The sequence below is a fragment of the Labeo rohita genome, chromosome 12 (genome assembly GCF_022985175.1).
Source record: "Labeo rohita strain BAU-BD-2019 chromosome 12, IGBB_LRoh.1.0, whole genome shotgun sequence".
Lineage (NCBI taxonomy): Eukaryota > Metazoa > Chordata > Actinopteri > Cypriniformes > Cyprinidae > Labeo > Labeo rohita.
In genome coordinates, this window is record NC_066880.1 from 2,050,006 (window position 1) to 2,064,183 (window position 14,178).

General features: G+C 35.3%; 1 protein-coding gene across 1 annotated transcript in view; it reads left to right on the plus strand.

Moving 5' to 3' along the window:
- Window positions 1-8,992, plus strand: part of LOC127174217 (uncharacterized) — a 53,836-nt gene extending 44,844 nt beyond the window's left edge. Inside the window, 16 exon segments of the mRNA XM_053825508.1 lie at window positions 17-621; window positions 764-1,307; window positions 1,456-1,645; window positions 2,394-2,508; window positions 2,510-2,575; window positions 2,577-2,624; window positions 2,909-3,097; window positions 3,179-3,468; window positions 3,770-4,041; window positions 5,542-5,661; window positions 5,771-5,955; window positions 6,369-6,526; window positions 7,273-7,518; window positions 7,755-7,917; window positions 8,241-8,343; window positions 8,444-8,992. Of these exon segments, the coding sequence (XP_053681483.1) occupies window positions 17-621; window positions 764-1,307; window positions 1,456-1,645; window positions 2,394-2,508; window positions 2,510-2,575; window positions 2,577-2,624; window positions 2,909-3,097; window positions 3,179-3,468; window positions 3,770-4,041; window positions 5,542-5,661; window positions 5,771-5,955; window positions 6,369-6,526; window positions 7,273-7,518; window positions 7,755-7,917; window positions 8,241-8,343; window positions 8,444-8,547 (3,398 nt within the window). The 3' untranslated portion in view covers window positions 8,548-8,992.
- Window positions 8,993-14,178: the final 5,186 nt, after the last annotated feature.

Here is a 14,178-nt window from a genome sequence, read left to right on the forward strand (position 1 = left end):
GCTTTTGTAATTCCAGATCCCAACTGTCCAGCAAATACCCATTATGAAGTATGTGGCACATCCTGCCCTGCATCCTGCCCCAGCCTCTCATTTCCATTTCAGTGCACATTGCAGTGCCAGGAGGGATGCCAGTGTAATGACGGAAATGTATTAAATGGAGATCGTTGTGTGCCCCCCACGGGTTGTGGTTGCTACCACTCTGGGCGTTATCGACAGGCTGGAGAGAGGTTCTGGCACGGTGAAGAGTGCCAGTTCTTGTGTGTTTGTGATGGAATCACGGGAAATGTTCATTGCACACCATCTTCTTGCAGCGAGGAGGAGGTCTGCCATGTGTTGGATGGCGAGTACGGCTGCCACCCTCGGCCACGCGCTAGTTGCTCTGCCTCAGGAGACCCCCACTACAAGTCTTTTGACGGAACCTACTTTGATTTCCAGGGAACATGTCGCTATGTGCTAGCCACAGTATGCAATGACAGTACTGGGCTTCCACACTTCCAGGTGGATGCAAGGAATGAGCCATGGCATGGACTCCCAGTGTCAATTACTGTAGAAGTTTTTGTCAATGTCTCTGGGCATCTTGTGCACATGTCACAAGACATGAATGGTCACTCTACTGTTGAGGTAATCAAGCATCACTCACTATAATTTACCTTCATTGATAACATAACGGTTAATGATGTACTTTTGTAATTATGAGGCCATGGTCTACAACAAATACATTCTTAGAACAGTTTCACTCAGCTATTATTTTCCTTCCAATCAGATTGATGGAGAGACCAGAAACCTCCCTCTCCTACTTGATTCTGGCCGGGTGTCTGTATACTCCAGCGCACAGTACATATTTGTGTCAACTGACTTTGGTTTCAGTGTGAGTTACGGTGGTTCCTGGACATTGAACATCATCGTACCAGCAGAATACAGTGGGGCTACATGTGGCATCTGTGGCAACTTCAACGGCCAGAGTAATGATGACTTCATGACTCCTTCAGGTGATCTGGTGCGCTCAGCAGACCAGTTTGGGGCAAGTTGGAAAGTTGAGGATGAGCTGCCATGCAATGATGGGTGTGGAAACAATTGCCCTCTGTGCCAGGATCAGACAACTGCCCGTTCCCTGTGTGAAATCATCAGGTCCAGTGAGGGCCCCTTTAGTTTCTGCCATGTTTATGTTGATCCTCAAGCCTACTTTGATGACTGTGTGTTTGACGTGTGCCTTTCTGGAAACCTTAATGATGTCCTGTGTCGCTCGATCCAAACATATGTGAGTGCCTGTCAATCTAACAATGCCGTTATCTACCCTTGGAGAGAAAGTGCATCTGTGTAAGTGGTAAGGTGTGAGATATGATTTATTTTTTGAATTTGTTTCTCTTTAGTTTTTCCCACTTGTAATTAACTTGCAAACTGAATACATTTTTAAGACATGCTTGACATAAATACATTTTGCATTCTTTTTTTTAGTCATAACCTGCCCAGAGAACAGCCACTATGAGTTGTGTGGCACAGACTGTGGTCATACTTGTGCCAGCAGCATTGATGCTAGTTGTGAACACACATGCTCAGAGGGATGTTTCTGTGATGATGGATTGGTGAGGAGTGGAGGACTCTGTGTACCAGTGGAGCAATGTGGCTGCTTGTATGATGGATTCTAGGCTAATCCAGGATTATAGCATTGTTTGCGTTTAAAAATGTAATTAACAGTAGAAAGTGAAATCCTATTGTAGTCTTTAAATCTGGGCATTTCGTTTTAAAATCACTTTTTTGATTCATTAGTTGGTGAACAATTCTGGATTCAACATGTTCCCAACACTGTGAGTGTTTTGCTCCAAATGATCTACGCTCATCTGCATCTTCCTGCCCACCAGCCATGGATTTTGCAGTCATTATGGCCACACATTACAGTCCAATGTCTAAACACTGAATATGGGGTGACTCACTATATTTTTCAGCTGTGGCCCAAGAAAAAAAACAAACAAAACATTGTGTCATATTTGGATCAATACAGTGATATATTTCATACTATTAAATGAATTGTACAGATATGTTTTGTTGTTGCATTTCCAGTCATGGACTGCTCATCGAACATCCCAAACAGCCATTATCAGGTGTGGGGGACAGACTGTGGCCAACATTAACAGTTAAATGGATAGTGAACACCCATGCTCAAAAGGTTGTTTCTCTGATGAGGGATTTGGGCATTCAAGATTTGTGTACCAGTGGAGCAATTTCTTCATGATGGATTCTACTATAAACAAAGATTAAAGCATTGTTTTCATTTCAGCATTATCACATAGGCAATGGATAACAAATTGCAGTCTCTGGGATGCTTTTTTTTTTTTGAGAGTCAAAAAAAACTCACTGACATTATGTTAGAAATGTAAATTTCATTAATGTGATGTTTTTTAGATTGGTGAACAGTTCTGGGATTCAACATGTTCTCAACGCTGTCAGTGTTTTGCTCCAAATGATCTACGCTGCTCTGCATCTTCCTGCCCACCAGCCATGGAGTGTCAGCAGGCTCAAAAATGGACATCGTGACTGCACTATAGTGCCAATGTCCAGTTGCACAATCAGGAGTCAAGTAATGACCCCACTACATCACCTTTGATGGAGCTGTGGCCCACTTTCAGGTACAAACTGATAAAACCTACTGTTATTTGCAGACAGTTAACTTCACTGTTGGCATTGTGGTCTAATAGTAGGGGACAACTGAGTTGACAGACAAGCTTATTTAAAGGAGGATTCGGAGGGCTGTTGGTGCTACAGTGTATTTCATAAAATATATTTCATAGCACTGAAGATTCACTGATTTATTAATCTATGCAATGTCCAACTATTTCTGTATTTAAAGTTACGTTTTTAAGGGAAGTGAAAGATGTAATGGAGACCATGTGTATTGTATTAATCCTACCAGGGAACATGTTCGTATGAGATTGCCCAAACCTGTGGCAATGTTACAGACAGTGATCTGGAGTTCCGTGTGGTGGCCACCAACAGGCACCGTGGGAACATGGTGGTATCATTTGTGTCTGCAGTGGATGTTTGGTTGTCTCAGCACGGACAACAGACTCACATCACTATTGGGCAGAACAGGAGAGTTAAAGTAAGTTACATTTTAAATTATGCCAATATAAATACATTTTCCATATTTTTTTTGTGTTGAAATTGTCTGATTTCCCTCCAGGTTGATGGAAATGCCATTGACACAGCAGCATATCACAACAATGATCTTGTAGAGATACATGAGGAGCAGGGATTCATAATTCTAAATGCTTTCAATGAATTCATTGTCCATTTTGATGGACATAGCAGCCTTCTTGTCAGAGTGAGCGAAAGATTCTATGGATCTCTATGTGGAATGTGTGGAAATTTCAACGGTAATCCTGCAGATGACAAAGTGCTGCGCAGTGGAGACCCCGCTCCTGATGACGATTCCTTTGGCCACAGCTGGAAATCAGACACCAGCATTTCAGGGTAAGAACCATGAGACAGTTATTTATTTATTTATTTATTTATTTGCTAGAGCAGTGGACAGGAAAAAGTTCAAAGCTTTATGTCTTTTCTGTTGTTTACTTTTAGTACTGTGTTGAGTTACCACTCATTGTCCAATGTAAAATCTCTTCTGAAAATTCCTTGCTTAAAAACAAGTTGAGAATCACTGCTTTAGGGTAAAATATGCAAAAGTAGCAAATGATGGTTGTTGTTCACCTGTAAACTCTTTTTGTGTCCAAGTGATGAAACATAGGCATTTCACTTTGTTTAATGTATTTTTCAGCTGTGGTGCCAAAGACCGGACTGGTAATATTGATGAGTGTCCATCCAGACAGAGATATTCTGATCTCTGTAGTATTATCACCAACACCACCGGCCCCTTCCAGAACTGCCATCTTCATGTTGACCCTGCACCTTACTACTACTCTTGTGTGTATGATCTGTGTCTGTACACACGTGCAAATGGCATGTTATGTTCAGCTGTTGAGGCCTATCAGACAGCTTGTGTCACCTTGGATGTACAGATCCTAGAATGGCGCTCGGGTCTGCGGTGTGGTAAGTCATAATGATTTCAGAACAAATTATTTTATGATCAGTGTTACCAAAAAATATAGGTAGCTGAACTAACACGTACTACAAGTAAAATGACCTAAACTAACCTGAAAGTGAACCTTTAAATAAAGTAAAAGGGTTGGATAGTACACTCACTTGTAGGATACAAGTGCGTTTTTATTTATTTACGGGTAAATAGCCACTTTATCCAGTATTGGTTTTGGCCTGTTACTGTTTTGAAAGTGAGAAACTGCTTCCAAATAATTGTTGATTTGGACATTGCTAGTTCTGAAAAGCTAATACAGACTTTAAAAAGCTATGCTTTTCAAAAATAGCAGCACTACATTAAGCTACTTATGCCACTGCCCAACACTGCTTATCACAATGAGAGAGTAACTATATTGGACCGGATAGCAAATCGTCTGAAATTGCTACACATTTATAGAACTTAGGAATTTATACAGAAATCTTGAAGGTAAAGCAACAGATGGTCTAGCAATTTAATGTTAATGGTCTGTTTGAAATGTCTGTTTGAAAAACCCTGACTAATTAAAAAAAATATGATAATAAAATAAGTTTAAAAAAAAAAAATAGAGCAATATTCCTTCAGGCAGTCCACTTCCAGAACAAATAATGTACTCACCCCTTGTCATCCAAGATGTTTATGTCTTCATGTTCATGTCAAAACATTCAGTATTTTTCTCCATATAATGGACTGATATGGTGCCCTGATTTTGATCTTCCAATATGCAGTTTAAATGCGGCTTCAAACGATCCCAAATGTGGTTGTATCCCAGATGAGAAAGCAGGCTCTTATCTAACAAAATGATTGGTTATTTTCATTAAAAATAATACAATTTCTATACTTTTTAATGTCAAACGTTAACTGTTTTTAAACTGTTTTTTTCCGGTTTATGATAGTTGGGGTATGTCGAAAAATTCCCATCTCATGTTCTCCCTCAACTTCATAGACTGGGTCGGTGCTTTTGCAGTGATGTAGGATGATTTTGAAATAATTTTTAAAGTTGAGGGAGAAAATATGATTGGAGTTTTTCGACAAACCCTAACTGTCTTGAACCAGAATACACAGAGTTCAGGGAGAGCAAGACAAGACGAGCGTTTGAGATTAAAATGTATTTAAACTGTATTTTTTAATGAAAATAACAGATTGTTTCGCTTGATAAGACCCTTCTTCCTCAGCTGGGATCGTTTACAACCACATTTGGAATCATTTGAAGCCACATTTAAACTGCATTTTGGAATTTCAAAATCGGGGCACCATATCAGTCCACTATATGGAGAAAAATGCTGAAATGTTTCCCTCAAAAAACATAATTTCTTTACGGCTGAAGAAAGAAAGTCATGAACATCTTGGATGACAAGAGGGTTGAGTACATTATCTGTAGTTTTTTGTTCTGGAAGTGGACTTCTCCTTTAGGCTCTGACTCTCTAACATGATCCAATGTCTTTGTTTTATATTTCATCTTTCTGTGCTTCTCTTAGATGTGAGAGATCGCTGTTCTGAACTCAGCTGCTCTGAGGATGAATGGTGTGGAAAGAAAAATGGTGTTTATGGTTGTTTGTGTAACGACGACCTACCCAGACCACAACCTGACTCTTTTGGTTGGTAACATTCCATACCATTAAAAAAAAAATACTTTTATATAATAATATAGTAATATATAGTAATATTTAAATATATATATTGAATATATAGTTTTTATTCTCTTAGATTTCTCAGAAACCTGTGAAAGCAGCTCTGGCTCCATGTCTGTGTCTCGCTGTCAGCTCTTTGAGGCTGGTTTTCCAGCTGACGTCTTACACCTCAATGATCCCAGCTGCAAAGGAATGATCCGGAATGGCAGAGTGGATTTCCATTTTGATAACGATGAACACATCTGTGGTACAAACCTTTTGGTACGATTAACATTATATATTATCTATTCAAATACACCATCGGGACATTTGTAGTGCCTGATAGAACCAACAGAGTAAAATTTTACCACCAGGGGAATCTCTTTGAGAATTTGAGATGTCTCCAGATAGGTCTGTACCCTGTGTAAGGGAACTTAAAGATCTGTCTGTAACAATAAAAAAAAGGCCCCAAACAGACCTTCCTAGAGACTTCTCAAAGTTTCAAAGAGTTTAAGTGGGGAAGGGTGTGCAACTGGCACTTTTGTACACATTCTTACTACGTAATCCACCATTATTTCACTTTATTGATTCAACTTTTTAGGTTTTGATGTTTCTAATAAAATTTTCAAAAATGTTTTTAATACCTTAACTTCATTTTAGGATAAATGACAAATTGTTATATATGTTTTCCACAGGCCAACGGCACCCACTTCATCTATAGTAACTTTATTCTGGGAACACCGAGGTCAGAAGGTCTCATCAGCAGAGAGAAAATCCTTAAGCTTTCTTTCAGCTGTGTTTATCCTCAATCACAAACACTTTCCATGCATGCGGAAATCAACCCACTAGAGAGGTGGGAGTCAAATACAAATTCTAATTTCAGTTGTACTATTCAACCAAAAACTGAGATGTTCTCACCCTCATATTGTTCAAACAAATAAAACAAGACAGGATAAGACAAACACCCCCAAATAAGCAGATCTACTGCCAAGACACATGCACTGCTGCTTTTCCAAAGAGACATGAGAACTGTTTTTTATTATCTATGTGTGCCTGGGCTACCTTGCCAAATGCTTAAGTATAGTTAAAATGTGCACTATGTGTCTTTAACAAATAGATGTACTTTGCAAGCTAATAGAGCTAATAGAACCTGAAGAAAGATATAATAATCTAAAGTCAACTGATAATTGCCATAATACTTTATTTTCTTATAAATGAACAGCCATTGAGGTAATGCATCGAATGCAAGACTGTTAAACATGACGCTTATTTAAAACTTATGATCGCTCATTTAGGAATTAATAAGTCTGAGCGTTTACTTATCACAGATACTTTCGGAAAGCGAACTGCAAACTGCTACAGCAAACACTGGCCAAGTATTTGAATGTTGAGCAGCGAGTTCACTGACTGCTGATGCAATAAAACCCAGTCAGCTACCCTGTGTAAATAATGATGTGATTAGGAGATTGATTTAAGATTTAAGATGGATTTAAGAAGATTGTGTTACGATATTAATATACTATAGACAAAACATGGATTGTAGAATTTTACCTATAAAGCTGAGTAGCTTCAACAGAGTTTTATGCATTATTTTAACAGCGTTGTGCACAAGACACTTCCCGCTGGTGAAGGGAGATATCAGGTTCGGATGATTCCATATGAGGATGATGAGTTTACCCGGCCCTTCACTGGTAAAGTGGATGCAGAACTCAACCAGAAGATGAATGTGGAAGTTCGTGTTGAGGGGGTTGACAGCCGCCAGTTTGCCCTAGTGATGGACACGTGTTGGGCTACACCTGTGAATGATCCTGATTACAGTCTCCGCTGGGATCTCATCATTAATGAGTAAAGCAGTGTTTTTTTTTCTTCCTTCCATTAAGCTTAGCCTTAATACAATGTAACATTTTACTGAATAAATAAACAATCATATAACTTTTAGCTTTACATACCTTGCCTTCAGTATTTCATAATTAAAGTAGGCTACAAGATTACACATTTATCCAAAGTGTGATGATTTACAGGAGCTTGTGTTTGTATTGAATATTCAATATGAAATCATTTGTCATTATTGCTATTCTCAGGTGTCCCAATCCAAATGACGACACAGTGGAGTTGCTGCAGAACGGCGTCTCGACGTCCAGCCGTTTCTCCTTCAGGATGTTTATCTTCACTGCAAACTCCACCAAGCTTTACCTACACTGTGCTGTTCACCTTTGCCTTCTGTCGAGCAATCACTGCTCACTGGTGAGTTTACAAAAACTCATAATTCATAAAATGGTAATATTCTATTTTTGAGAGTAGCTTTAGTACCATAGTTGTGAAACATTTTTTATATGGAGTATCTACAATAAAATGTGATGGGTAAATGTAAAGGTATACAAATCTGCAGTTTATAAACCTGTGTTGATCAAACACTACCAAAGCTTGGTATGGTGGTAAGGTCTAATGTTCAAGGCTGCTAAAATAATTCTTTTGGCTGCCCTCTGCTGGTCACTTTGTGCACTCCTTTATGTTCCATGTTTGTTTTTTGATATTCACACAAGTCGATTTGCTCTTTTCCCTTTTAGGACTGTAACTCTGAACATCACTGGAGAGGGCGCAGGTCTCTGGAATTCCATGACAGTGCTTCCATATCTATGGGTCCTCTGATGTTGTCTGATGGGAACACAGGTAAACATTACATTTGTTTCAATCATTTGTAAATTAAGGTTTCTGTTGATTTCTGCTGTGAATACATTACACTTCATTGCATTATATTCCCTGTTGACAGATAAGTGGGTTCCAGAGCAAGTGAAGGTATCTGAGGCTTCTTGTCTGTGTGCTTCTCTGATGCTGTTACTTGTTCCACTGATGAGTGTCCTGACCCTCTTTTAGTTTATTTCCACAAAAAATGGGCAACTTTTTTTTTTTTTTTTTTATGCATATTGTCTATTAATGTGTAACTGATGCTGCATTTGTTGTGGGTTTTTTCATTAGTGTGTTTTTTTGTGTCATAAATAATGTTTTAACCCTTTACCTTTGTTATTATATACTACATTAATTCTGTTTTACTTGAAAGGATGTTCTGCAACAGCAAACAGAATCAGATTTGCATTAATACAAATAATGCAAAAACAATATAGTAATTTCTGTTCTGCAGTTCCTTTTCAAACTGTAATAATAGCTGAAGAAAAGGCTTTTATAAGGCTGATTTATATGAATATTATGATTTCTGGCATTTATTATGGGGCATAAATTATAGGGCTATTACAATTCAGTGTGAATGACCCAGAAGGTAAATAAGAAAAAAAGTAAAATAAATAAATAAATGGTTAAGCAAAATGAGTTTTCTTGCTTCCCCCCCCTTTTCTTTTATAATAATTTCCTTTTAGTAAAACTAAGAAAACGATTAACGATGATAGCGCTATCATTTGTTTTGCTTATTGTTCATAGTGATGCTATATGATAAAATGCTATATGATGCTATATGATAAAAAGAATCTTGCCATTCAATCTTCCATTCTGCAGGTTTTGAAGAATGTTCTTTAAAGGCAAGATGGCTTGAGTTTTAGTCACTAGTCAGATTAACAAAAATATGCATTGTTCTAATTCTTAAAGAAGGTGAATACAAACTGTAACTGAGGAGTTGCTAGGAAAGAGTGTGACAAATATTCATGTAAGTTCATGCCTGAACAGTCCTCTGACACTCTTTTTGAATATTCCTAAATCTTACTAAAGCACCTGTAAATCCATTCTTGTTTCATTAGAATGCTGCAAAATTGCTGCTCCAATTCAACCATACTAAAGAATGGTTTAAGATGAACATAACATTTGTGTTTCATTTATGTATTATCAGTTGAACGTTTTTTTTGAGCTGTGCTGTCTACTGTACAGACATTAATTTACATTTCCTTCAGCCTCAGGCTTATTCATTTCACTTTTGGCATGAAATGGATTTTACATTTGCCAAAAATAGAACTTTTTCTATTCCAACAAATTCCAGTCCAGATTTAAAAATTAATGCAAAAGTAACATAACACATTACTTTCCATAAATGCAAATCAGTAACATAATTAGTTACTTTTTTGGAGAGTAATATTTTATATTATAACTTTACCCAAATAAGCAATCAGCAGTGGTGTCAGTTGTCAGGTTATGTGGCTTTAATTGTAAATATGTTCCTGCCAACAATCCAATAATTGTTTCATTTTGTTAATATTTAAAAATCATAAACCTAATGCCTTAACTAATGTAACATTTATTTTACTCCTTTTTAATAAATAATATGTATAATAATACACTTTTACCCAGGAAATAAATGAAGTATTTACTTAATTTGTTTAAAATGTATTAATATATGTAGGAAGTAATAACAACAGTAAAAGTATATTCATAGATACTGTAATAGTAGATTTTGTTGAATTTATAAAAAAGGTCTGACCTCACTTGCATTTGTGAATATGAAATTTACATTGAAAAAAGACAAAATCCAAATACACTAAAATCACATATTTTGAAGACCAAATATATATATATATATATATATATATATATATAAATTATAAATAAATAAAATAATGTGTCGTCAGGATAAATATATGTGCATATTGTACGAGCTGCTGTTGTATGTAGTTTAAACACATAAATTTAGTGATTATGTTACTAATGGCCATTTGAGGATTAACATGCTGGTCATGCAAGAGATTCTTGACCTGGTATGGCGTAATATAGCTGCTATACATTTAGTCAGTAGGTTTTTAAAAAGGAGGTCATGGTATGATTCACCTATTAATGTGTCAGATATACTTTGGCTCAGATTTTTTTATTGGATTGTTTGGCTTATGGATTATTTTGGCCACTTGTGATAATTTGCATAAACTGCAAAAACACTGTTAATGCAGTGGTGACAGTCACGCACTGTATATAGTTCTTAGTGAATCTTGTTTAACTGGTTGCGGCAATTACTGGAAAAGTCCACTTGCAGTGACAGCTGCAGTTTAGTGATGTGATAAAAAGACTTTGCAACGTCATTGTCTGGCATTTTTCGAATGCCCTATACAGTGTACAAAAATGACAAGGAACCTGACTATCCAGATGACTGAACAACTGAGGAAAAACGTGAGATAAATTCATACTGTTGCTAAAGAAGGCTGGGGCAGAATCAATACAATTAAAATATAGTATATTTGTCAGTGCTGCACTTGCTTTTGTGTTTCATTTTGTTAATATTTAAACATCATAAACCTAACCTTTTTTTTTTTTTACTCCTTTTTAATAAATAATATGCATAATATTACACTTTTACCTAAGAAATAAATGAAGTGTTTACTTAATTTGTTTAAAATGTATTAATATATGTAGGAAGTAATAACAACAGTAAAAGCATATTCATAGATACTGTAATAGTAGATTTTGTTGAATTTATAAAAAGAGGTCTGACCTCACATGCTTTTGTAAATGTGAAATTTACATAAAAAATGACCAAAATCCAAATACACTCAAATCACATGTTTAGAAGACAAAGAAAAATTATTTAAAATATTGTCAGTGGAACATTCACAAAAAGAGTATTTTAAATCAATATCATTTTGAAAAAACATACAAAGTCTTTGTAAGGATAAACTCTGTGAATTATTTTATATGAAATTTCCTCAACCTTATTTGTAAGAAGAAACTTTTGAGTTAATGACCAAACTTGATTGCAATTTACATTATTTAACCCTTTAACTGTCACTGTCCACCCAGTGGGACGCCTAAGTTTACTTCACCATATTACAAATAAATCCTAATCTAATCATGACAAACTATACATTGTTGGAAAGGTCTAAGTAGATATTTTACCATATTTTTGTGTTAGAAATTATGTCGGAAAAGTAGTAGATTAATATATGTCAAGAGTGCAGCTTAAAAAATCTATATCATAACATGAGTTCTGTCCTTTGTCACAAAAGACTTTCTTTGTTGTCTTTTTCTCTATCATGCTTTAGATATCATAAGAAATTATATATCAGTTCAAAACTTAAAATCTCAAAATTCATCCTTTGAAAGGCATTTTAAAATCAGACATTGCATCAACACAGAAAATGTACATCAAAATCATATTACAAAAAGTTTTCATTGATGAATTATAAAAATGTAAGTCTGGATAGTGCATTTTTATGTCTGTGTTCAAAAATGGGAGTGACAGTTAAAAGGTTAACGAGATTGTTCCGGTATGAAATAAAAAAAAGAGTAGAGATATTCTCTTTCAAAAACTAATTTTATAGTTGTTAGGCTTTAACCTGGAAAAACACGTTTCAGGTCAGGGAGTACAGACAGAAAGTGCAGATATATATCTGCTTTTACATTTTTTTGACTTAAGGTCCCTTTAGTATTAAATAAATGACTCATTAATAACAAACCGCTAAAGAAATAAAGACATATTTCTATACAAAATATTAGTTTTATTCCAAAATAAACCTCTAGGGGGAAAATAGACATAAAACCTAATATCTTAAGACTTAATCTGAAGCTTTTTATATATAATTTTATAGTTATACATTAAAAGAAATTCTATGCTACCCACATGGGAGAAAATATACTGAGGAATTATATTCCAAACTGATTAAGGATTTTGAAGATATTGTCTTAACCCATTTATTTTAAAGTTACTGTTTAGAGAACTAAAGCTGATAAAATTCAGACCTCCTTTATCATAAACATTTTGTATCACTGATTTCTTAATATAATTAATGTTTTCTTAAAAAAAAAAAAAAGTCGACTTGCTTTCATGACATAAAATAAATACCCAAAGAAAACACAAACAGTTTAACCCAGAAGATTTCTATAAGAAGTTATAGTAAATCTTTAACAGTTGCAACAGAAAGTACTAGGGAGTAGATCAGCAAGGTACCTGTTATATAATTATCTTTTTTATAAATCGACATCATACAACAAGAAAAATACCTTTGCACCAGACAAGGTTATGTTACGGAGCGGATGAGGCGAGAAGCAGGCGGATCCAAATGCAATATTTTATTAAACTTGAATATGAACGTGCATGAGTTATTTTATTTAATCTGCTATTTTAATTTTTCATTTTCTGACCTAAAGCATGGAGACACTAGGTGCGTTTCCGTTACCCTTCAAGATGCACAAATTTAAATTGTGAATTGAAAATACGCCAATGGAAACGGTCAATTTTTGTACCGGCCCACTTCAAGCACTGGTCTGAATTCAAGTATTTCAGTGTTGTTTATTTCCACAACAACAACAAAAAAAATCCAACATTTTACATGCATATTGTCTAGCGACATTTTAATGTGGAACTGATGACACAGTTTGTGGGTTTTTAAAAATATCTTAATTTCTTAGGTGTGGCCTAATAAAAGAATTGTTTAATCTTTTCCATTAGTGTTTATGTGCTGCAATAACAATATCTGCTTTGTCTTTATTTAAATCATGAAAAAATTAATAGGGCCATTTCTGTTCTGTGGTTCCTTTTAATCTGTAACTTTACATGTACACTGGTCAGAAAGCAAAAACTGTAATATGTGATATTGTGATAGTAGAACATTGATTTCTTTTGCTTAAGAATTATAATTGTGATATTTTGTAAATACTGGCATAATAATATTTTTTGGGGCATAAATGATAGGGAAATGAGATTTTTTTTGTAGTCGTTTCCTTTCAGTAAAAATAAGGGAAAGATGAATGACGATAGTGTTATCTTTCTTTGCAATCATGAGAAAAGTCTTGCTGTCCTATTTTCCATTCTAAAGGTTTTGAAGAATGTTTCCACATTAGTTAAATCTTTGAAGTTAGGATGGGCTGAGTTTCAGTCACTGGTTAGATATGTATTATTCTGTAGGTATGTTTTGTTCTAGTTCTTGTTCTTGTGAGGATGAAGAGAAACTGAAATTAAGTAGTCAGTAGGACAGAGTGCATTTGTACAAGTTCATATCTAAACAGTCTACTGACATTCTTCTTAAATATTCCTACGTCTTACTAAAAGCCCCTCAAGATCCATCCCTATAGTTTTATTAGAACGCTGCAAAATCATTTGGAATATTTTCTGTGATTTACGTCTTGACTGCATTTTTGGAACATTCAGCCTGTAATTTTTAAATACATTTTTCTTAATGCCGATGGGTTTCTTTTAATTGACATCTTTGAAACTGACAACAAAAAATGCAAATTATTTGTCTATATTTATGAGATTACTACATTTGATCATAAGATATCAGCAGTGGTGTCATTCGTCAATGACCAGGTTGTGTGACTTGAATTGTAAGTATTCAATTGGTATGTCTTTGAAAAATTAGGTCATGGTAATATGATACACAATATTGTGTCAGATATGCTAAAATGCTTTCATTTCACTTTAATTTGGAATTAGCTTGCTTATAGTGGACATTTGGATGGAATTGTCCTACTTTTGGTTAAATAAGAAAGCATTTGTTTGTTTAGTAATGAATTAGACAATATTAATCCTTTTGATTATTTGGTTAAGTTGATTAAGTTTTGACAAAAACATGAGGAAACATG